The following is a 25,739-nucleotide window of genomic DNA, read 5'->3' as shown; positions in this document are numbered from 1 at the left end:
CAGAATAAATGCAAGGATAAGGAACCAGTCCCAGGTAAGATCAATACAAGAACATTTAAGAACAGATAATTTTTACTAACTGAATACACCATACTGAAATCTAAGTTTCTTTTAAAAACAGTTTGTTTTCTGGGAGGTATTACTTAGATCAAAAGACATCATTTCTTGCTATGAACTCCATAATTTCAATAATCTTAAATTTTTGGCCAAAACAATCCCTACAAGATGATAAACCAGTCTTTTGCTCTTTTTCTTGCCAACAGCAAGTAAATAGGAGGTAGAGAAAGTGCTGAGTTTTGTGTGTTTCGTTAAAAATAAAAATAAACCATCTAAGTTTATATCCAAGACCCATTCCCCACTGCTCCCAGTTCATTTCAACAAGCTTTCACCAGCATCCAAGCTTGATGGGGGTAAGGGAATGGGGAGAATCACAGTGGGGTTTGCCTGGCTCTTTTCTCCTGCCTCTGGTTATTTGATATGAAATGGAGGATGAAATGTGACCAGGGAATTAAAACAAATGGAAATGTGGAAATTTCAGTCAGATATGAAAATGTCACTGGGGCACACATAATTTTCCAACTATCTTCCCAGACTTTGCTCTGAATGCCACTGCAGGTCACTAATTCAATGGAATTTAGGAACGGCCATAACCTAGCTTGACTTGTAAGCAGTCAGTGTTTCCCTATGTGTGTGACATTTGAGGTCACCTATCTGCTTAGTTCTAAGAGGGTGATTAGAAGTGTCCCAGGTTCGATTCCCAGCCAGGGTACATTCCTGGGTTGCAGGCCATAACTCCCAGCAACCGAACATTGATCTCTCTCTCTCTCTCTCTCTCTCTCCCTCTCCCTCCCTTCCCTCCCTAAAAATAAATAAATAAAATCTTTAAAAAAAAAAAAAAAAAAAAAAAAAAAAAAGAGGGTGATTAGAGGGTTGGGAAGTGACCTTATTTTAAACCTTTAAATATGTCCTATTCCATCTTTTCCCCTACTTTGAAAAGAAGCTACATTTCACAAAGGCTGGCAGGTAAAAACCCAGAGCTTCCCAAATCAGTAAGGTTAGAATTTCCATTTCTGGGAGCTTTTCCCTGGCCAAACTGCCTCCCAGGGAAAGACAAACTGTAACTTTTTTTCTTCCTCAGTGACACTGTATTGGCCTACACCCAGAATCACTTTTATTTAGTTCTTTAAATGAAAACTTCTGCCTCTCCTATTGTATAGGGTAGAGGTGTCAAATTCATTTTCACCTGGGGCCACATCAGCCTCGCAGTTGCCTTCAAAGGGTCGAATGTAATGTTAGGACTGTATAAATGTAACTACTCCTTAACTAGGGGCAAGGAGCTCAGTGCTGCCGCCGGGTAGAAACAAGGTGCTAGGCCTGTGGGCCTTGTGTTTGCCACCTGTGCTATTGGGCAATTGCAATGTTCTGTCCAAGAGCTGCCACTAGCTCTTGGACAGAACAGCTGAAAGTATAACACTGGCACCAAGTCTTCAAATAAGGTATACTATTCACAGCAATGTCACCTCTAAGGAGTAGCTAATAGCAATTTCAAAATGGGTAAAACCTTACTGTCAAATACTACAGTCGTTTTCTTGATACAACCAGTGCTGTGCCCAAACTGCAACAAATGCCCATGGTAGAACATATAAAAAGGACTACTTTTTTTCTGGTTACTTATTTTCAACTGGGGAAGAGGACAAAAATCCTCTCTAAATTAGCATGACTAAATATAATCCCATCTGGTTAAAACAGGACCGATAAATGTAGAAGTGAGTCCCAGAAATAACAAAAAATAATTAAAACAACAATAGGATTCTTTAAAAAAATAGTTTATTTATTTATTTTTAGACAGAGGGGAAGGGAGGGAGAAAGAGAGGACAGAAACACCAATATGTGGTTGCCTCTCACGTGCCCCATACTGGGGAACCTGGCCCACAACCCAGGCAATGTGCCCTGACTGGGAATCAAACCAGCAGCCCTTTGGTTCGCAGGCCAGTACTCAATCCACTGAGCCACACCAGCCAGGGCTAAAACAATAATAGGATTTTTAAAAAACATGGTTTAGATCAGCAATTTTTAATCCATTTCCTCTCATGGCACACATAAACTAATTACTAAAATTCTGCAGCACACCAAAAAATGTATCTTTTTTCTCGATCTGACAAAATAAAAGGGTGTAATTTTGACTCATTCACACCGGATGGCTATTGTTGTGTTAGCTGTTGTTATTTTTTAATTTGAGAACCTAAGGAAAAAGAGGTCAGTGCCCCTGACTAAATAGTCAGGTATTGCATATTTCTTTTTGTTTATTTTTATTTTTTAGAGAGAGAAAGGGAGGGAGAGAGGGAGTTGGGGAGAAAAGAGAGAGAAAGGTCCATGTGAAAGAGAAACAGAGAGAGAGAGAGAGAGAGAGACACTGATGTGAAAGAAAAACACATCACCCTGATCTGTGTGGCTCAGTTGGTTGGGCGTCCTCCTGCAAACGGGAAGGTCACTGGTTTGATTCTTGGTCAGGGCACATCCCTGGTTGGGCACATAGGAGAAAACTGACCGATATTTCTTACATTGATGTTTCTCTCCTTGTTTTTCTCCTTCCTCTTAAAATAAATAAATGAGAGAGAGAGGGAGGAGAGAGGAAAGAAGGAGGGAGGGAGGGGCATCGATCAGTTAGTTGCCTTCTGTACTGCAACCCGTTCCAACTAGAGGTGGAACCCTCAACCTAGGTATGTGCTCTGATAGGGAACTGATCCCACAACTTTTGGAGTATGGGAAAATGTGCCAACCAACTGAGCAGCCCAAGTAGGGCTAGGTATTGCATGTTTTCAAAAATTCTTGCGGCACACTGATTGAAAATCACTGGTTTAGATTCTCGCTGCAAGTCAGAGAAAAGGATAGAAAGTGTAAAGTAGGTCAGAGAAATTATAAAAGGCACTGAACCTAAGAGAGAGACTAGGCTCAGGGATATTTATGCCGTAAGGCTAGACTATCTCTGTGCTTCTGTTTGCTGTTAGGATAGTTCTCATTTAACTCAAGGGTGAGACCTAGGGCTACCATACAGAAACCACCTTCTTTCTTTAGAGACCAAGGGAACCTAAAGAGAAGGAATCTGTGGGTATTGTGAGCAAATGTGCAAGTTAGAATTTAAAAGTAAATGTTACGAAAGAATAAACATTATATTAAGATGGGTTGAATCCATGGATCTGTAAATTTCTACTACAGAGAGAATCTGGACCCCAAGATTTCCTCTACTGTCATAAAATACCTTTGTACAGCAAACAGATAACTGGATATGTATATTTAACACAATCACATAAACTATATGTAGCTGGCAAAAAAGAAAGAAGAAAAGACCAATTTGAATGATTTAGGCCTCACAGTTATTCTACACATTTTGTATAAGCTACGGAGGGAGTCACAGAATGGAGACTTCAACTGGTTTGTTCACTTAATCTGGTTTCCATTCCCATGTGCCTCTCATGGTATGCGCATTTCACCAGGGATAAGGTAATCCTAGTATTTACAAATACACGTGTTGCATCAATACAGTCCTTAAACACAAGCCAGCTTTTACATAAGACCTCAACTGAAGAAATAATGGTTTGTTTCAATGCTGGAGAAAATAAATGTGTTGAATTTATGAAGCCAGTATGTCAATCTCCAACATGACATCATCCTATGTAATTCTGAAGGGTACTTGTCAATCAAGTGCTTTACAATATATCTTGACTTTAACTTTAGAATCTGATCTTGTAAGAAATGGGAAAGGACAGGAGAGATACCAGAGGCAAACAAAAGTGAAAGAATTTCATTTTATTCATTTCTCAACCTCTTTCTGATATTGTAATAAGCAGTCAGCTTTTTTAATTTCAAGTCCCCCCGGTCTCAATCCAAGCACATATGTACAATCAAAATGAAAAATGCCTTACGGCATATTTTATTTAAAACAGACACTCTACCAGATGTTTAGGAATCTGCATACTGACGGAACTGAGATCTAGTCTAATATGGTGTATATAAATGTGTAATTACTTTGTATGATTCTTCCCTACATTTGCCAATTTTTTCTCCCATTCAGTGGAATATGTATTTGAAATACTCCAAAACCTAAAAATATACATTCAAAGTGTAGATTCATGTAGTACCAGTAATAAAAACAGTATTTTAAATTTTACTATGAGAATTTAAGGTTATATAATTTTGGCTAAAATACAACATTCCATTTTTAATTTATTCATTTTAGAGAGAGAGCAATGGGGAGAGAGACAGAGAGACAGAGACATTAGTTTGTTGCTCCACTTGCTTATGCACTCACTGGTTGATTCTCCTATGTATCCTGACCAGGGATGGAACCAGCAATCTTGGTCTATTGGGATGATGCTCTAACCAACTGCACTGCCCTGGCCAGGGATGATATTCTACTTTTTAACTATAAGTTTGCAGCATATTCAAGTATGTGTTCATTTCTGATAATAACTAGCATCCTAATTACTCTTCCTTAGGTATGAGACTTAAAGTTCCAACAGGAAAATATTTCATATTCAAAAACATTTATTTTTCCTCTTGACTTCAAAGAAATAGTATGTGTTTATACAAAAAAAAGCAAAGAACTTAAACAGGGAACTTCTATTTCTGTGAAGTGATGATGCTCCTTCTTCTTAATTTGAATGTGTTTAGAAGCAGACTCAGGAATAAGGTCTTTATTGGATAGCTGCCTTGTTTTATTTTAGGGTATCACAGATTTCCAGAAAATTAAGAATACCTATTGCCCATCATAAACTCAGAAATATATTCACAAGTCAATGAGAAAAGAAATTAGGAGTAAATTTAGATTATCCAAACCTGTCTTCGACTCCCTTTAATTTACACAGAAAAATATCACAACTTGCCTATACGTGGCAAATGTATCTACTCATAAGAATTTTGCTCAAATTTGCCTTAAAAGTGCTGGAACACTAATTAAAAGTTTAATTAGTAATACTAATATGGATGCTCTATCTTAAAGGCTGTAACTATCAGAATTAAATAATTCTTCTAACTAGGAGGATAAGTCAGATTCATTATAGCTATATTCCTAAATGGCTGATCCCAACATGACTGAGCAGGGAAAAAGGAGAGATGAAGGAGAATCTTGCGCATTCTGTAAAATACTTGAGGATCACATGATTACCTAAAGTTCGGTGTATAGCTCTATTTGGAAATGGCAAAAGGCAAGGACAACTTTTAGAGTTCCCCTGGCCAAGGGAATAATAATAGGGAATAACAGAGGCTGTTCAGTGAAGCAAAAGTCCCTTCCTTCCACACGGTAGTGGATTTTAAACAAGAAGAATGTAAAAGCACCTGTTGAAGTTTTAAAAAAAAATTGCAAGCTTGGGGTCCCCTACCCTAAAGATTTTACTTCAGTAGGGCATTTTTACTATGTAAAGGCTCCAGAAGTGATTCTGATATGCACCTCCAGTTGAGAAGCCTAAGCACCAAGCGACTCTTCAGCCTGAATGTTGATTTCTCTAACCTCATGTTACTTTGGTTGGTGTGAGTATGATGACACGGTACATCTCTTTCTACGATACTTTCTGTACCTTTCACTAAGGTTTGAGTCAGTGCAGAGCTAAGTACTTCACTTCTGAAGAAACACATCAACAGGAAATACCAACTCTAAGCTGGGTACCAGTTCATAAAAAACTCTTCATGATAAAGAGAACCCATGACTAAACAAAAACAGAGGCCAAGAGAAGACATACAGGTGGTCAACACATACATGAAAAGAAGCTCAACATACTAATCATTAGGGAAAAGCAAATCAAAACCACAATGAAATATCATCTCACACCTGTTAGAACAGATATTATCTAAAAAACAAGAAATAACAATTGTTGGTAAGAATGTAAAAGAAAAGAAAACCCTTGCCCTGGCCAGGTGGCTCAGTTGGTTGCAGCATGCCCTGTACACCAAAAGGTTGTGAGTTCGATCCCTGGTCAGGGCACATACCTAGGCTGCAGGGTCTCTTCCCGTAAGGATATGTACAAGAGGCAACTGATCGATATTTCTCTTCCACATTGGTGTTTCAGTGTGTGTGTGTGGGGGGGGGGGGTGTCTCTCTCTCCCCCTCCCTTTCCTCCTTTCCTCTTTTCCACTCCATCTGTCCCTCCATTCCTCTCTTTCTCAAATCAATAAACATATCCTTGGGTGAGGATAAGAAAAGAAAAAGGAAAACCTTGTGCACTGCTGGTAGGATTGAAAATTGGTGTAGCCACTATAGCAAACAGTATGAGGGTTTCTCAAAAACTTAAAGACAGAACTAATAAATGATCAAGCAACACTTTGGGGTATTTATGTGAAAATATAAAAACATTAATTCAAAATTACATATGTTTATTAGAGCATTATTCACAATAACCAAGATATGGAAACAACCTAAACGTCTACCGATAGATGAATGGATAAAGAAAATGAGGTATGAATATACAATGGAATACTACTCAACCATAAAAAGAATGAAATCTTGCCATTTGCAACAACATGGATGATTCTTGAAGGCATTATACTAAATGAAACAAGTCAGAGAGAAAAAGATAAATACTGTATGTCTCATTTATATGTGGAATCTCAAACAAACAAGCTCATGGATATAGAGAATAGACTGGTGGTAGCTTGAGGTCAGGAGTGGAGGATGGGCAAAGTGGGTGAAGGGGGTCAAAAGGTACAAATTTCCAGTTATACAATGAGTAAGTCAGGGAGATGTAATATACAGCATTGTAACTATAGTCAATAATATTGTGCTGCACATTTGAAAGTAGCTAGGAAAGTGGATCTTGAAAGTTCTCATCACAAGAAAAAAAATTTTTGTAACTATTTATGGTGACAAATATTAACTAGACTTACTGAGGTGATCATTTTACTATATACAAATATCAAACCATTGCACCATATACTAGAAACTAATGTTATGTCAATTATACCTCAATTTTTTTTAAGCGGCTAGTGCCCTGGCCAGTGTGGCTCAGTGGATTGAACATCAGCCTGAGAACCAAAAGGTTGCTAGTTCAATTCCCAGTAAGGGCACATGCCTGAGCTGTGGGTTAGGTCCCCACTTCAGAGTGTGCAAGAGGCACCAATCGATATGTCTCTTGCACATTGATATTTCTCTCCTTCTCTTTCTCCCTCCCTTCCCCCCTTTCTCAAAAGTAAATAAATAAACCCTTAAAAATAAATAAATGAATTAAAAGAGGCCAAGAAAGAATTTAATGGCCAGGTCTGGCTCATCTAAACACAATCTATCAATAGTGTTTGCCACCAGGGCTGGAATGCAGTGGTCTCAAATTTAAAAAGCAATTATAGTATTTGTTCAGGCATACGGTTAAATTGTACTCTCTCAATGAACATTTCAAGTTGAAAACTGACCACCTCCAAAAAATCTAAGAATTGATTGTTTTTTTATTTCCTGCAGCTAGTGATGAAGTCACAAAAAGTAGTACCATATTTTGCCATGTATAATGCGTACTTTTTGCCCATATTTTTTAGAGAAAAATAAGAATACATTATACATAGGTATAATGATTATATACCACAGGTATAGTAATCCCATGTATAACACACACAAACACCGTGGATACCTATTATACAGAGCAAAATACTGCATCTCAGTCCTCATTCTTCTCCCAACTGTTCATACTACCTGTAGGAATTCTAATTTTTTCAAAAGCCTAAAGTCTGCACTTGTCAAGGATTAAAAGAGGAAAATAAAAAAGCTCCTAACCTAAAATAATCATAAAGCCATGAATCTTCAACCTGAGATCAGCCCTGTACCAGAAGCCCAACAAACCCTTCCAAACTAATGAATCCACCAAACAATACAACCCCAAACCTCAATGACTTCAAAGGCTTTGAATCAATCACTCCGCAAGCCTTCCTGGAAATCAGTAGGAGTGAGAATATTAGCTATCATAAACTCATTATTTTCCAAAACCTTCATGGGCTTAACTTTTCAAAGTCTCTAAGGATTTCACTTCTCCTTAATTTCATAATGAGCTTGTACCTCGTAGCTAATAACATTACAATATAATATCAGCAACAGCTAACATTTAGTGAGGGCACACACAAGAATCAGCCAATGAATGCATAAATAAGTGGAAAAACAAATCTCTCTCAAATCAATAAATAAAATTTAAATTAAAAGAAAGGGCCCTGGCTGGCGTAGCTCAGTGGATTGAGCGCGGGCTGGGAACTAAAGTGTCCCAGGTTCGATTCCCAGCCAGGGTACATTCCTGGGTTGCAGGTTATGGCCCCCAGCAACCGCACATTGATGTTCCCCCCCCCCCCCCTCTCTCTCCCTCTCTCTCTCTCTCTCTCCCTCCCCCCTCCCTTCCCTCCCTAAAAATGGATGAATAAAATCTTTAAAAAAAAAAAAGAAAGGAACAATGCTCTACAATAGTGGGCCTCAAACTTTAGTGTGTGTCATGGTCAACGGGAGAGCTAATGTTCAAAAACAGATTGCTAGGCCTCACTCCTAGAGTTTCTGATTTGGTGGCCTGGGATGGGTACTGAATTTCTAATGAGTTCCCAGGCACTGCTGAAGGTGGTGCTGGTACAGGGACCACCACTTTATGAGAAGGTAAATGACATAATCCGCTGTTACCTTAGTATCACCTTCTCATGTGAAAACTTCTCTACAGAGTACTTCCAACAAGAGAGACACTTAGGATGTAAAAACACCCCCAGAGTCTGAAAGCTAAAGCATAACTTTTTTTTTTACCCCCACTTCATAAAGGCTCCAATGTCACCAAGGCAGTGGAAATCCAGAAAAAGGAAAATTAAGGACAGAATGATTGCAAACTCCCCTCAACAACCTCTTACATCCACTTTTTACATCTTCAACCTGAAAAGTGTTTCCTTTGGCTCTCCTAGGGTGAGAGAAATGCCAATAGGGAAAGGAAGTACATTGTTTTTTAATACTAAAAAAAATGAGGACAGGTTCTCAAAATATAATAGAATTTTGCCCTATAAAGAGAAAATCTCAAAATGCTATAAATTCCTCTTTACCTCTCTTTTGTTACATTATCCTGCATCTCAAAGAAGCTATTCCTTTTATCCAAGACAGACTCCAAGTCTACACTTTCTTAGGCAGCTTAAATATTGATTATGCCAATGTCATCTAGGATAAACGACTTCAGGGAATAGGATTTGTTAAAAATGTCTCTTCAGTCAACCAGGAAAGCTTCTTTCTTGGATGGGTGCTCTCAACCATGACTAAACTGTACCGAGAGAAATATATTTTAAAATATTAATATGGCCTGGCACCTTCCTGATGCTAATCCTTCCAGGCCCATCCCAATGGCACAACTGGGAAATTAACTGAAGAGAAAAGCAATCTCCCCTCTGCTCTCCACATTCAGATACTCCTCCTCTACAGCTTTGCCATGCAGACTCATTTTATACACACACACACACACACACACACACACACACGCTCCCACACAAATAACTCTCAGCAGGAACCAAAAATCAAAGCCTAAACCCATGGTTTTTAAGTGAGCAAGTCCAATTTCCTTCTTTGTAGCCCTTGACACATGCTGGCTGGGAGCCGTCTGGATTTTTTTCTGCCTTGTTCCTGCACCAGAAGGCTCTGCACTGCAGGTCAGGGGATGATAAGGAAATGAACAGTGTAATTTCCAAGGCCTCTGAACACGGCCTTGTCAGCAGCTCTGGAGGCAGCTTACTCAAGCATGGCTTGAAGAGTGAAAACCACAGAGAGGAGGACTCAGCCAGCCAGCAGTGGCAGGATCTCAGCTGTGCGTGTTACTGCCACCTCCAGCCTAAAAGCCCAAGCCCTGCTGCCTCCCTGGATGAGCTCTGCAGGTAAAAGCTCTTATACCCAAATGGCAAATATACAAGTTCACACTGGGGGAGGAAGATTAAGGATTGGAACTTAGATTCTTCATGCACTCTTGTGTAGAAACAAAAACATTTAGTGCTCTTCCAGCATACATGAGACTGCACGTGCTGGCAAACCCACAGCAACAGCTATCCAACATACCCAGCCCCACACCAGGGATATGACCAGAAAGGAAACTCAATTCATATGAAATCTGAAATTCAACAGGCCACTTCAATATCCTTTGAAGCCAATTTTGGTCCCTCCCACCCCGCCCCAACCCTAACATAAGTATCAGGGGCTTTAGAACCCAACCCAAATTTGAAACTTCTTTTACACATAGTGCTGAAAGTCTTAACCAACATGTTTATCTACTCATACTAGGCTTCTTGTATAGGTAGAAGGTTTTTATACTTCAGTCCATTCTCTACCTAGGGTGGGCTGAGACATAGTTTAATTCAAATCACGTTTTTCTTCTTTTTCTGTATTTGTTGAATGCTTCCCAAGTGCCAAGCACTGTTCTAAACATTTTATATGGATTAACTAATTTAATCTTCAACACTACTACATAGAAACTGTTTTCCTCATTTTATAGATGAGAAAACTGAGGTAGAGCAGTTAAGTAACTTGCTCAAGATCACCCAGTTAATAAGCAGCAAAGTTGGAGTACAAAAACCAGGTAATCTGGCTAGAGACTTTAAACTTTTAAGTTATATATGAGTTGATATGAAATTTAAATTCAGAAAGCTGGTATTTTAAGTGAGAAATGGCTCCCAATGCCCACCATATAAAGAAAATTCACAATGGTTCTCAAATATTAAAGTATAGAGCAATTATCTGGAGAGTCTTCTGGAAGCAGATTCTGGGCCCCTACCACTAAAATGTATTTAGCAGATCTGGGGTAGCATCCAAGAATCTTCATTTCTGACATGCAGGTGATGTGATGCACGTGGTTTTATGGGCCACACTTTCAGGAACTCTGCTCTAGATGGTAAACTGTGAGCTCCTCACAGAGCAGGAGCCACCTCTGCTGTATTTGCCAGCGTATACCCAGCACCAAGCACAGTATCTGGAATCTAAAATGCACTCAATTAATGTGCTAAATGATGAAAGGTGATAATGATCTATCATCTTTTAAAAACTCATCATCAATTAATGATATGTCCAGGAAGTACCAAGGAAGAGTTATTTTTTTTTCTTACCTATAATTGCAAAATAAAGAAGGAACTGGCAGTGCCTCAATGATTACAATGTAAATTTGACTGAATGCAAAATTCAAGAGTCACTCTCCAAGTAGCAGTTTAAAAGTAACCTTCCCCTCTTTATATGTAATAGGATAGGTTCAGCATCAGGTGTAAATGGCTGTTCTTTGCAAGCATGATCATCTTACCAAAAAATCCCAAACTCAAAGATCCTTTTATTGTCGACAATGTTAAAATCAGTAGAAAACAAATGAAAGCAGTCTTGAACCAACCACAAAAATTAACTCAAAATGGAGCAAAGACCTAAATATAAGACATGAAATAATAAATTACTATACATAAGAGAAAACATAGGTACTATAACTTATGGACCTTGGTCTTAAGAGAGGATTTTATAAATGTGACCTCAAATGCAAGGAAAGTAATAGCAAAAATAAATGAATGGGACTATGTCAAACTAAAAAGCTCCTGCACCTCTGGCTAGGTAGCTCAGTTGGTTAAAGCATCGTCCTGAAATGCCAGAGTTGCAGTTTTGATTCCCAGTCAGGTCACATACAGGAGTCAGCCAATGAATATGTATGTATGAGTGGAGTAGCAGATCAATGTTTCTCTCTCTCCCTTCCTTGTTCTCTAAAATCAATAAATTCAAATAAATAAATAAATAGCTTCTGCACAGCAAAAGAAACTAATAACAAGATAAAAAGGCCACCAACCAAATGGAAGAAATTATTTGCAAACAACACTTCCAATAACAGATTAATATCCAAAATATATAAATAACTTACACAACTCAACAACAACAAAATAATCCAATTAAAAAATGGGCAGAGATATATGCACCAGGACCAGAACAGACATTTTTCCCAAAAGGACATACAAATGGCCCACAGATGCAAGATGGGGCAAAAGTAGGTTTACAGTTGCTGGTATAGGAAATACAATAATTAATAAATAATACAAGAATAAACTGTGTTTTACATACTCACAGCTCTACACTTATTTTTTCCACACCCTGTATGTGAAAAGATGCTCAACTTCACTAGCTTTTAGGGAAAGGCAAGTCAAAACTACAATGACACACCACCTCACACCTGATAGAATGGCTACTATCAACAAGACAAGAAATAACAAGTGTTGGAGAGGTTGTGGAGAAAAAGGAGTTCTCAATTCACTGCTGGTGGGAATGTAATCTGGTATAGCCACTATGGAAAACAGTCTGGGGTTCCCCCCAAAATTAAAAATTTAGTTACCATATGACCCAGCAACTCCTTCTCTGGGTACCTACCCCAAAATTTTCAAAATATTTATTCATAAAGATATATGTATCCCTATGTTCACTGCAGCATTATTCATGGTGGCCAAGACATGAAGACAACCAGTGTCCTTCATTAGCTGGTTGGGATAAAGAAGATGCGATATACACATACGATGGAATTCTCAGCCACAGAAAAAACCCAAAACTGCCATTTGTGACAACGTGACTGGATCTTGAGAATATCAGGCTAAGCAAAATAAGTCAAATGGAAAAAAAAAGTCCATATGATTTCACTCATATGAGCTATAAAACTAAGAGCAACAAATGAACAAACAGGACAAACAAAAACTTGTAGACACGGACAACAGTATGGTGGTTACCAGAGGGAGGACAGAGTGGGTAGGTAGTAAAGGATGAAGAGGCTAAGATATATGGGGATGGAAGGTGATTTGACTTTGGGTGGTAAACACACAATGCAATATACAGGTGTCATATTATAGAATTGTACACTTGAAGCCTATATAATTTTATTAACTGATGTCACCCCAATAAATTTAATTTAAATTAAAAAAAAAAAAGTCATTTGAGAATATTTGGGCATTTACATCCAATGTTCCTGAGGTAGTTTTTAAAATGGGAAAACAAAGAATCTCTCATAAGAGTTAAAGATTTGTTAAGAATCCTGGAGTAACAACATGATATAAGAATGTGGTAACAAAATACCTGGCTTCTATGTCTGGCTTTGCCACTGACTACCTGGGAGATCCCAGATGAGTCACATGACCTCCCTGGTCTTAGTTTCCTCTTCTATAAAATGAGGAGCTTGGACAAGATAATCTTTCCCTGAGCCCTCCTTGAATTACAACACCGATGTGGAAAACAGAGCTGCTGAAGAAAAAATAAATTAAGCTCAGGCTCCATTGTAGTTAAAGAATACATCTCTGTTCCACATAAATATAAACTTTCAAATTTTTTCCATGAAGGAAAATGCTTGAGGTCATTTGGCTTCAGCAAGCAAAGCTGACTGCTAAGCTATCACTGAGAAAGAACAGCTACAAAAGGAGGAAGGTGTTAAGAGAGAAAGTCTTGTATCAGTAGGAATACAAGAGACCTGACCTTGGCTGGGCAATGAGGGATTGCATGAAACACAAAAGAACTGAGTTGGAAGGCAGAAACCAGGGCAGGAAAACAAAACCAAGGGCAAAGTGAGATGCTTAGAACAAAGGATATAACAGCAAGCATGATCAGAAGGCAAAATAGCTAAGAATATACTTTATCATTTTCTTTGTATCCTAAAGTAGGGGGAAGTGGTAATATATGCAGCATTCTGAGAGCAGCAGCAGCAGCAGAGTGTTTCTACCTTGCAAGATCAAAAGCAGCAGCTAAAGAGGTGAGAGGAGCTTCTGGCTGCAAACTTCTAGATCCTTTAGCCACTAGAGCCTACCGATTACTTTATATGACTTGGAAAAAATAAAATAGGAGTTTCACTTAAACTCCTGGTTTTAGCCCTGGCTCTGTCTGCATGTCAAGAGTTGTCAAAGATAGATCACTACCTTCTGTGGTTTGTAAATTCTTTTTTTCTTGCCTGTTAGAGTGGCAGTGCAAGCACTAAGCTTGGAACATTCAGACAGGCAGTGTCCCTAACTTAACAACCTATCAATCAAACCACAGGCAAGGGAACAGGCAGGAGCCAGAAGGCTCAGTCTTGTTTATTCCTCAACAATCCCGCCCCCCATCCTCATATCTCTGGCTGGCAGGAAGTATGAGGCAGGCGTGCTCAGTAACAATTTGGGGCAGTGGCAGTTGCTAAGAGCCATCTCTGGACTCCGAAACAGCACAGTGAGCCCTGCCAGAGAGAGGTGTGGTGGAGCAGAAACGGTCCAGTGAAGGGAAATCCACATCCTTGGCTAACAGAAAATTCCCTCAGTTATAGCTTAAAATACATACCTATATGAGAGAAAAGGTCCTGAGGTAATCTGAACATTCAAACCTCCCTTATTAGCTAGTGGAAGACACATGACAATTGTACCCTATACCACAAACTCCATTTGTCTTCTCTCCTACCTCCAAGGAGGGGTGGGTGGGGGAACTCCCCAAATACTGAGTTTTCTTTCTTCAGGACAATTCCCAGCTCAGAGTATGTGATTCCTAGATTATATCAAAACATGTGTTTTGCCATTTTGACTCTGCTGGCAACCCTACATGGAAAAAATATTCCAAACCAGTAAAGCCATAGGCAAGCCCATCTCAGATTGAAAAAATTTTTTAATTTTATTATTTAAAGATTTCATTTATTTATTTTTTTTTAGAGCAGGGGCAGCAAGGGAGAGAAACAACACATCAGTCAGTATGTGCCAGAAACACTGATTAATTGCTTCCCACATGCCCCCAACTGGGAATCTTGTCCGCAACCCCGGCATGTACCCTGACCAAGAATCAAATTGGTGACCTCCCCGCTTATGATGCCCACCTGACTGAGCCACACCAGTTAGGGCTCAGAGAGAAAATCTTAAAAGAGGTTTTCAAAGACTTAGCTCATAAGCTATTGTACTAATCATCAAACACTGACTAAACACCTATCATGCCCCAATCCCTGGGGTCCTAGTTTCTCAAAAGCTGCTCCATTCCAAGATTGTTAGCCTTCTTTCCTCCTCACATTCCAGAATCACCGTCTCCCTGCACAAAGTGTTTTCATTTCCTAGCAACGTCCAAACATTTATTTAAATAATTATTTCCATGGGCAAAAGTTTTATGTTAAAGCACCCTCAAAACAGTTGAGGAACAGGGAAAGGAACCAAGAAAGTGGGTTCCTGTTCACAGCTAACATCAAACTGCACAACAAATGCTCTACTTCTAAAGGTAATTCCCAGCAATTTTATCTTTCTTCCAAAAATTGAAGCACAGTTTCCCTACCTTTTCTCTCTCATTCTACTGCTCTAAATCTCCTTGGGCCACAAGGCTTATAACACAGCTACATTATTAAGGGACAAAACTCCGGCACCAAGGTGTATTCTTAGCCAAATGGACTGCATCCTTCAGCCCAATTATAATCTGAAGGGCAGCCTCCCAACCAGTCTCTGCATCTATAAGAGAAAATGTGTTCCATTTGCCTCTCTGTTGGAGACTATCATGGACATTTAGAATTAAATCCTACATGAAGCTAAGCATCATTAATCCTTTCACCCATAGACAAATACTGGGCTTAGAAGATTGCAGCATTTGAGGCAAGAATTCTAAACAGAAAGGAAAATGAAGGCCACTCTCAGAAGTGGCCACTTTCAGCACAGGAGGGACAATGATTATGAACGTGGGTATGTACGGCAAGAGTTTACTGAAGCCAGATGTAGGAAACAGTCTAATGGGCCTGGAACAGAAGCAAGAACTCCTGGTACTCCTAGGCCTCTTCAAAACAGTATTATCCATCTGCACCCCAGAGAAAATGGTAAATTGCGGCCAGCATAGGATGAACCATGCCAGTAACCAGCTGGAACTTGACTCTGCTGAGGTGGACGATAGCATCTGCCACCTAAACACAGGCAGCTTCTCTGGCAGCTGCCACTGGTAAAAGGGAATAAACCATTGTGTTATCAGTAGAAGAAAATTCATAGCCCTATTGCCAGGGAAGCCCAGATGTTGCTAAGAGCTACAGATGTGCCACAAGCAAAGACCAAAATATCTACAGCAAAAAAGCATAAGCTACCACTGGAATCCAGGCACTGAGAGGGCACCACCACCTAAACATACACACCCACCTTCTATTTATTAACACTTACATATGAAAATAGGTATTCCCTGTTGCAGCTGATGTAATTACAGAGAAATCAATTTATACTGCATCTGCTGGGATCTGCTGAAAGCACAGGGTGAGCAGAACACAGAGCGGAAAATCAAGAGCCAATGAACAGCTTGTCCCCAGGCCAACCACTCTGCAGGAAATTGTAAGCTGCTGAAGTTTAAGGCAGTCTGAGCTGACCCTAGCCTCACACCTACTCTCCAGCCCTGCAAGCTCCATTTCCTGAGACATGAACTAAGATCATCTCCCCAGATGAGAGTCCCTCCTGAGGCTGCAGGCACCTGCCCTTCCAAGTCAAACAGAAGGCATGGTATCATCATTACATTGTTTGGCAGCTATTAAACCACCAGGAGACTTTGATTCCCAATAGTTGAGTGATATACCTGGCCAAGAACTATACTTTTTGTGGCCAAAGAATCTCTTTCAAGGCTAAACTTTCACAGCTACCACACTAACTCATAAAGCCTGATTAAGTACCTCATAGTATAGTCAGTACCTGTCCCGCATTGTTCCCCTTTACTCTTTGGTAACCACCAATACAATACCTGGTGGACATCACACCATGGGACTTGTTTAACTCTTTTCTCCTCCTGAGACCCAGCAAACATTTATTTAGTAAACATTTATCCCATTAAAAACAGGATTCAACAAAAAGGCTATTAAGTTTATCAACTTATTAAGTTTACCAATGACTCAGAGAACGAAATGCCAGTCAAACTGGGAACCACATGAAGGGTGATGCTAGCCTCTGGCAACAAGTGTCTGAGATGGGACAAAACCAAGGTGGGAGGTTCTCAATTTGACTTAGTAGAAAATTCATCCTACAAATAGCTCCCCCCAACAACAAATATTCTTCTCCAAAATGTCCAGGCCTGCTGTTAACGAATCTGTACCAAATCCCCTGATTTAAAACAAAACCGTATTATCATTACCAACTGCTCTGACCTTGTAGTTGGTCATTCCCCACAAACTAATGAGCCTCCCACAGAATGCACAGAACATTTAGTGGTTTGTCCAGGGCAGTTCTGACTGGCACCGGGCAGCCAGATCTGGCCACCTCTTACCTTTTCAGACTTGACTTTCTTTAGCGGGCGACACTCATTCTCCCCTTCCTCTGGCTCCGGTTTAGCTCCCAAAGGATTGAGCGCTGCCCCAGGCTCAATAGCTATACTCCCAAGTGGCTCCACAGCTCCTGTATCCACCCCTGCACTTCCATCATACTGACCACCCCGTGCTCCCAAGGGGACTGGCTGGAGGACCCCAGGATCCTTTTCTGAACAAGTCCCCACTCCTTCGCTTCTCTCCTTCTTGCTCTTAGATGAGCTGTTCTCCTTCTCCTTTTTAGAGCCGGCTACACTACGGGATGCCTTAGTCGCCTTCTCTGAGCCCTTGGGAGCAATAGCAGCAACCAGGCTTCCTGAATTGGCACCATCTCCTGAGCGTCCCTGCACCTCTTTCTTGCTAGCTGCCCCCTCACTTGGAGTGAACAGGGAAGTCCCTGGAGTGGGTTTGCTAGTGTCTTTGCCACTCTTATTCCTTTTGGATTTTGATTTGCCTTCCTTCCCTTGAGGACCTGGTACTGGGGTCACAAACTTGATGTTGTCTGGTAGTGTGGCCACAGCATTGGGAGCCGGTATCCCCACCTCCTTTGAGCCTGACATTTCCAGTTTCTGCTGGTCCTTTTCCAGATCGGCGTCCAGGTCAATGATGAGATTCCCTACTCCAATGTCCCATTCATCCCCACTGTCGTATGTCTCAACCGGGTTTGCATCCACTCCTTTCCCTCCGGAGGCTCCACTGCTCAAGGACATCTTAGAGTCAACGTCCCACCTCAAGATTCAAGGCTCTTCCTCGCCCCCAGCTTTCCTATTTTCAGCTTCAGCTATGTTCTCAGACCTGCCACATTGGTCAGTACATGCCCAGTGGACAACATCATTGCTGGAAAAAGAAAATTTGAAAAGCTGTTAAAGAAAACAATACAGGCAAGGAGACAGCCTGAAATAAACTCCCACACAAAACAGACCCTTTTCTAGGGGCTATCACATCATAATGAACAAAATAAGCAAGTTCAATTGTATTTCTAAACAAGTCACACTGGACCAGAGAAAAAGTAATTCCCACTCCATCTCCCCAGGAAAGAGTACAATATTTCCAAATGCCCAGAGATTCTATGTTAAGTCTGAACTAGAAATTCTCTAGAGTTAGTTTCCCATTCCCAAGAGACTTATTTCTACTACCACTGCCAGCTGGCAATCTTCCCTCAATAAATACAAGCCCTGGCATATCACAGATTCAAGTTCTAGCACAACTTGGTTACTCATAACCTTTTTTTCTCCCTGCTAGTTCTTGAATTACCAGAGACTCAGACCACGGACTACCAAAGCAAAGGCTTTAAAAGCCCTCTACTGCCTTGGCCAGGTAGCTCAGTTGGTTAGTGTCGTCCAGATATGCCAAGGTTGTGGGTTGAATGTCTGGTCAGGACACATGCAAGAAGCAACCAGTGAATGAGTGAATAAAGGGAACAACAAATTGATGTTTCTTTCTCTAAAATCAATCAATGAAAAATTTTAAAAAACAAGCCCTCTACTAACATGGCCTGTACCTACTAAAAATAATACAAGGATTGTCTTTTTACTATTAGGGGGTAGGGTATCTAATTATGGGTAAGTACAAATGAAATATAAAAGCAAGCAGAACTGGAAAAAATACATCAGGATAGAGGACAAAAATGGTAACTAGGAACTATCTTCAGAGATGCCTCAAACAATTAATTTAAATTCGTTAAATCAGCCTTAGTAAACTCCAGGTTTCAAATTACATCCAAACAGCAGAACTGAATGTGGCCTTTCCCACTTCTCACTAAAATGTCTATGAAAACACACACACACACACAAACACACAAGAATAAGAAAGAAAAAGGAAAAAATTTTACCTCATCAATAACTGAACTATTAAAAACAACTACTGAAGAACCTAACACCAGAATGTGGGCTAACTCTCTACATTCTTGTTTAAGATTGATGACATTGTATTGAACATTGAACATTCTTGTTTAACATTGATGGCATTGTATCTCCACATGAAATAGATAAGCTAAAATGGTTGGGGCGGTGGTGGTAAAAGGGCCAGGTATATCTCTCTCCTGTTCCTTACTCATGAGACCTGAGGAGTATACCATCTAGAAAACCTAGCAGCCTACATATACCATCCCGATACTACTTTATGACAAAACCAAAGAGTTCTGTTCTTGCTCACTGTCCTATCCACCATCATTCTATATCCTTTTAGAAAATAACTCATAAGATAACAGAGCAAAAAGAGCAAACCAGTGGTGGCACAATGAATCCTACAAAGTGGATTTCTAACAGGTAAATGCTACAGATAGGACAGAGACCAGACAAATTGTACTTTTTTACCTATTCTCTCATGACAGCATCAAAGAACCAGGGTGCAGTTATAAGAAAAGATGTCATCCTAGGAGAGCAAAGCTGTACCAAGTAGATGCCTGCTAGCAACTGGAATTTAAGAGGAAAAGTGGGCACATTAATCTGCCATCTAGCTGGAGATCTGAAGAGAAAATAATCCTTTACCCAAGGAAAACTTAATGCCAACAGGAAGCAACCATTGGTGGCATCAAGTCTATGCAGATCTTACTTCGTAAAAGGATGAGCAAAATGTGTGTATGGCCCTGGCTGGGTAGCTCAGTTGGTTAGAGAGTCATCCTGATACACCAAAGTTGTGGGTTCATTCAGGACACATACAAGAAGCAACATACATGGCACATACAAGAAGGAACCAATGAATGAATAAATAAGTGGAGCAACAAATTGATGTTTCTATTTCCCCCTTCCCCTCTCTCTCCAAAAAAGAAAGAAAAAAATCAATAAATTTAAAAAATATATATTAAAAAAGTATATGTGTAATAGGGAACATGATGTAGGAACTATGAAAAAATGCCACCTACAAGGTAAAGGAAACATAACTGTTGAACAGTCAGAGAAATACCTCTGAAAAATTATTTAGAATTCTGAATAAATTTTTAGTAAAATGTTTAGAATTCTCAACACTGCATAAGACTTGGCCTATATAAAAGACTAGTGTAGTATATATTTGTTCATTCATTCAAAGTTTCCTACTATGTGCCAGGCACTAAACTAAGTGCTGGAAATACAGGTGCAAGTTAAGATAGTAACACAGGGGAACATGATACTGGAAATTATTCTATTATGAAGGGTAGAGAGCATTTCTAGAAAAGGAGTGCTAACTGAATCTGCGTTATAGAGGACTATTAAAACATACTTCTCCCCATCATCATAATTTATCACCTCTTTAATCTTTTTTTTAAGATTTTTATTTATTTAGGGAGAGGGAAGGAAATGAGAAAGAGAGGGAGAGACATTGATGTGTGAGAGATAATATTGATTGGTTGCCTCACACGCCCCCAACTGGGGACCTGGCCCGCAAACCCAGGCATGTGCCCTGACTGGGAATCAAACTAGTGACCTTTTGGTTCACAGGCCAGCACTCAATCCACTGAGCCACACCAGCCAGGGCCACCTCTTTAATCTTCGCAAGTGTGTTTAGTCTTATAGCATAACTCAACATTCAACTAAGGCTTATCTACTTTCCTCCAGTGCTGCACTCTCATTAGTATGTGATTTAACTAATATAACCATTACAACAACCCCATGTTTGTTTATTCTTGGAAAAACAGTAAAACTTTCAAAAGACATTCCTTTAAAAAAAGAAACCTTTCTCTAGGAAGCAGAATGGTAATGGAAGAGAAAGACTCTAAAGGTCTATGTAAAGGAAAGAATATAAAGTACATAAAAAATGCACACAGAGATTCTGACAGCTCTCTGCTATACTGGCTGATCTGTTCTATGAAAATAGGAAGAAACTCTATCATTCCTTTATAAAAAGACAAAAATTGGGCCAACCTCAAACTACATGAACTAAGGGGGGGATTGCCAGAGGGAATGGGGGGGTACCAGCTGGAGGGGGGCAAACGGGGAAAAACTGAGACAACTACAATAGCACAATCAATAAACTATATTTTTTAAAAACCCACTAAAAATGAGAATGAAAAAATCTACAAAATTTTCAAGAGGAAAGGCTGTTGTTAAGTCAGGAGTCTCACAGTGAATCAAGTTGTCATATATAAAAGCAATAGATTTTCAGTTACGTAAGAACACATACACCCATCCTGTTAAAAATTATCTGAAGCACTAAAATCAGTTCAGTATAGCATAAATTTGAATAATTCTTGTAATTGTTTTGTTTTTTTCTAGTAAACATGAAATACAGCCATTACATTTTTTTAAAAACTGCTTCTCAGAATATGAAATGAACATCTATCTGGCTGTCTGTGCTCATTTCATTTCCAGGTTCCACATCTTTTTTTTAATCCTCACCCAAGGATATTTTTCATTGATTTTAGACAGACAGGAAGGGAGAGAGAGAAAGAGAGAAACATCAGTGTGAGAGAGAAACATTGATCGGTTGCCTCCTGTAAGCATCTTGACCAGGGATCGAACATGCAACCTAGGTATGTATGTGCCCTGACTAGGAATCGACTCTACAACATTTTGGTGTAAGGAACAATGGCTCCAACCAACTGAGCCACAACAGCCAGCGTCAGGTTGCACATCTTGAGTGAGATATTCAATAAATGGAGGGATGTCAGAGGAGTATAGTTTAAGACCAAGAAGCCATTTCATAAGACAAAAGGTCTTATAACTAGTATTCTTTAGTTCGGAAAGGAAAATACTGAAGGGAGACTGGAGAATTAGCTTTAAATATAAGATTATTGCAATGTAGAAAAGAGAAATTTATTTTGCAATGCTGAGGGAAGAAATAAGACCAGTGAGTAGAAATTACAGAAAGACAGATATTAACTCAGGAAAAAAATTAACAACCCAAGATTTGCAACAACAGCCCACAATGCCTAGTGACACTGTATCTTTATCACTGAAAGTATTGAGCAGGAAAAGCATAACCACCTGGCAATCAAATTACACAAAGAATTCCTCTATGTGTGGTGAGGGTAGTCTGGACATGCCTAAGGCTTTTCTCAAATCTATAATTCTATTAATATTGCTATGAAAAGTATTTTCCCTACTAGAAAACTACCCAGAATTTCTGAATGACCAGGATGCAAAGAAAACATATTATGAAGACTGGTCTTCAGCAGTACTGATGTTCTCTTTAGAGAACCGCTGTCCTGTTTTCGAGGGTGTTATGAGTTTTTATGAGTAGTACTTTTCAACCAGGTGACTTTTCAGAAATCTGGCTTTCCAAACCCAGCAGGCGTCATAGTAACTTTGGTGGTATACTTCCAAAGACACACTGTAAAATTGCCAAGGATTCTTTAATCGGCCTGGCTGCAACAGCCAAGCCACTTTCCATCTGCTCTCCACAGTATCCCTGGCTTTACACAGCTAATAATCAACTCTCTGACAGGTCACTGCAGAGATATTTAACCCCAGGAGGTAGGACCACTAACATGCTATCTGGAAATGAAACACACTGACCTCTTGCTTCCGTGGCAGAGAAAAGTACAGAATCAGGAGAACCAATACCTTACAGAGAACACAAGGCACTTTCAACTTGCAAGAGCCTTCTTAAATACTTTCCTCTCTCTTTTCTCCTTCTGCCATATTGTACTCCACTTCTCTGTTTAGGATCACAACTCACCAGGCTCAGGAATTCCTTGTCAGTACCATTTGTGCCTTATTTCTACACCTGATCTTCTCTCTGTGGGGACCAAGCGAGGTCATCACAATCATTCCCTATACCCTGTACCTTAACAACAGGAGTTCAAACTCCAGTTTCTTCTCTGGAACTTGACTCGATCTCTCAGACTCCCAGTCCATAGACTGGTTTGCAATTACAGACTTAAGGTCATTAATTGCTTTAGGGCACAAGCCATAGATCACACCACTCAAAAATGAGCAAGACCTCTCTTCAAGAGGCTCAGGAAGAGAAATAAAAGTCCTCATGTGAGGCTTCTGCCCCTAGCCAGGGGACATAAGTAGCAACTGACCTTACCTAAATGTAAACAGTAAGAAGAGTACTTCACTTTCTACCTAGACAGAGCTCCACGTATCCATCCTAGAGGGCTTCAGAGAGAGGATCTCTTTAATTGCCAACGACCCAGAGATAATATGATTTAAGTGGCAAATTGTCCAATGTTATTCTACTGTAAATTTATCTGTTATCCCCTCTCCTTATGGGTTTTGAATCAATCTTCTTATAGGCTTTGACCTGGGGAAGCAACCACTGTGTATAATCTGCTTGAGAACATAAAGGTCATACACATTTGGATGTGAGGGTGATCTGTCTGGCTAGGTAGTTCCCTCCAAGAGCCCTATGTACGAAGAAAAAAATGCTATACCAAATTCTAGGAATGTAGCATGGTGTAGGAAAAAGAATACAGAACTTAGAATCAAGAGATGTGATTTCTGGACTCAAATATCCATTGATACTAGCCAGATTCTAGCCAAGTTGCTCCATTAAATATTTTTTTTTCATTATAAAATGGAAGGAGAATCCATTATGACTCTAAGCATATCATGAGGATGCAAATCTGAAAAATATAAAACAACTAAAAATATAAAATGACCCAAATATTCTGACAATGTTCTGGTGTCTGAACTTAGAGAGCTGTTTCATAGTTATACCTGTATAAAGTTATTTAAGGCATTTATAAAAATAAAGAAAAAACGTTTAAAAAGTTTTTTTACAAATTAAATTACAGGTAGTACTAACATCCATTTGAGTTCTATGAAAGAAAATAGCAATCCTTTCTTCTTCAACAAATTCAGTGCTCTGGGTTTTCCCTTTATGGTACTCCTGCCTTGAGGTATGGCTCATAAAACTCTCCACTACAGTGTCTGACAAAAAGACTCCATCTTGCTTCAAAATCCCTCAGTAACAAAATACTAATCTCAAGGCTCATGGTTTTAACATCTGGACTACCTCATCACCAACTGTTCCAATCCACTAGGATGCTGACCCCAGTGACAGGACAGGCCTTCAAATCCAAATTGTGTGAGTTTCATAGGGTTTGATGCCCCAGGAAACTGTTAATAAATAATAAATGGGATATAGCAAGGTTACTAGAAGAAAACCCTATCATACCATCTTCCCTGAATTCCATATGCTACCTTGAATCACTTCGTACTTAGCCAACCTCAGATGCGGCTAGTACAGCATGTAAACCATCCTCAGTGATGCTGAGCTTACCCTGCTAGAAGAACAGGCATCTCCCTCTCCAAATGCCATGCTTCATAGGAGCTCACTAATCAATTCAATTTCCACCTAGGGCTCTAATGAGAAACAATCAACTTTCCTTTGGGTATCTCCCTTAATTTATTACATTAATTACTGTAACAAAGGAACTGTGTCATCTCCTCAAGTACCATAGCTCTCAGCTTATATGTCCAATGGGGATCAGATAAAGAACAGACTAACAGTGCCAATTTGAGAAGAGGGATACAATTCAACAGGGCTCATCTGACCATGTGTCACCTAAGGACATAGAGTAAAAGTGTAGCATTTCTCAGTCTCTGAGTGTTTATACGCTGCATCTCATGAATAGTTTTATAGCCCTCACAGGCCACTGCTCTCAAAGATCATGAGGCTTGACCTGTTTCATTTCACAGAAGAACTGACACTTCCACCAGACTTCCACCAGGACATAGCTCTTCAACAGGGCTCAGGTTTAGAGCTTTGGTGTTTGTTAATACTGCCCTGTGCAGGCATACATCCCACAATAGGCTAAACAGCATATTGAATATGTAACTAATTCAATCCCAACCCTATAAGGATTCATTTGGTGGAACTAGTCCACAAAGAAAACCCCTACTAAGGTCTAAGTGTTAGCAGACCAAGAAGCAGAAGGCCAAGATCATCTCAAGTAAATCCACCGTTCCTTGTCTCCTAATAATGATGGCTATGTAGCCATTTTTAATTTAGTTCTCATTCTCAGAGGTGAACCCCCTGTGCTAATGAGAAAGAGGTGATATCAACTTCTCAGAAAAAAAGTGAATAGTGGTGATAGGTAGGAATCAGGAGATCTAAGAAATGGGCCTTCCACACAGAATTGTTATGTCAAAGCTTTTCTGTATGTCAATCTCCTCATCTCTAAAACGGGGAATAATATGGGTCAAGTTCATAGGCATAAAGGAAAAAGAAAAACCTAAGTATTTTCTAGGAAATATATGATTTACCTTCACTTTTCATACTTTGGACCACACCTCCCTACCTAAATTTCTTACACAAGAACTACTACCCTATAGTAACTCTAAAGAGCAAAGAAAGCTTGTCTATCAAAAGACAACATCTACACTGTTAGACTAGCCATAAAAAATGGTGGAATCCACATGCACATCCTTAAGAACATCTAAGCCATGTCTACTTCTCCAGCCTTGCTTCACGGCCACACTCTTGTCCTCTGCATCCCACTCCCCCCTTACTGCCTATGGCCTTTATCTGACACTCCCTGTGCACATCCTACCTCTCAATGTGTGATGATTTGATTAATACTTGTTTCTACCAGTAGACTGTAAGCACCCTGCTTACCACTGTATCCTAAAAACAGTGTTTGGTTCACAGCCCACC

At 39.7% G+C, this 25,739-nt stretch overlaps 1 protein-coding gene and 1 long non-coding RNA gene across 2 annotated transcripts in view; one reads left to right on the top strand and one right to left on the bottom strand.

Moving 5' to 3' along the window:
• The window catches only part of ZNF609 (zinc finger protein 609), a 196,995-nt gene that overhangs the window by 153,438 nt on the left and 17,818 nt on the right, over window positions 1-25,739 (bottom strand). The window contains 1 exon segment of the mRNA XM_028507153.2: window positions 17,180-18,053. Within this exon segment, the coding sequence (XP_028362954.1) occupies window positions 17,180-17,926 (747 nt within the window). The 5' untranslated portion in view covers window positions 17,927-18,053.
• On the top strand, window positions 13,583-13,786 carry LOC118496673. Its single transcript, XR_004899230.1, has 2 exons — window positions 13,583-13,672; window positions 13,744-13,786. It is a non-coding gene; the product is annotated as an uncharacterized LOC118496673 (long non-coding RNA).

Source organism: Phyllostomus discolor, chromosome 1 (genome assembly GCF_004126475.2).
Source record: "Phyllostomus discolor isolate MPI-MPIP mPhyDis1 chromosome 1, mPhyDis1.pri.v3, whole genome shotgun sequence".
Lineage (NCBI taxonomy): Eukaryota > Metazoa > Chordata > Mammalia > Chiroptera > Phyllostomidae > Phyllostomus > Phyllostomus discolor.
The sequence above is the reverse complement of the archived record's forward strand: the minus strand, read 5'-3'. Positions and strand labels throughout refer to the sequence as shown.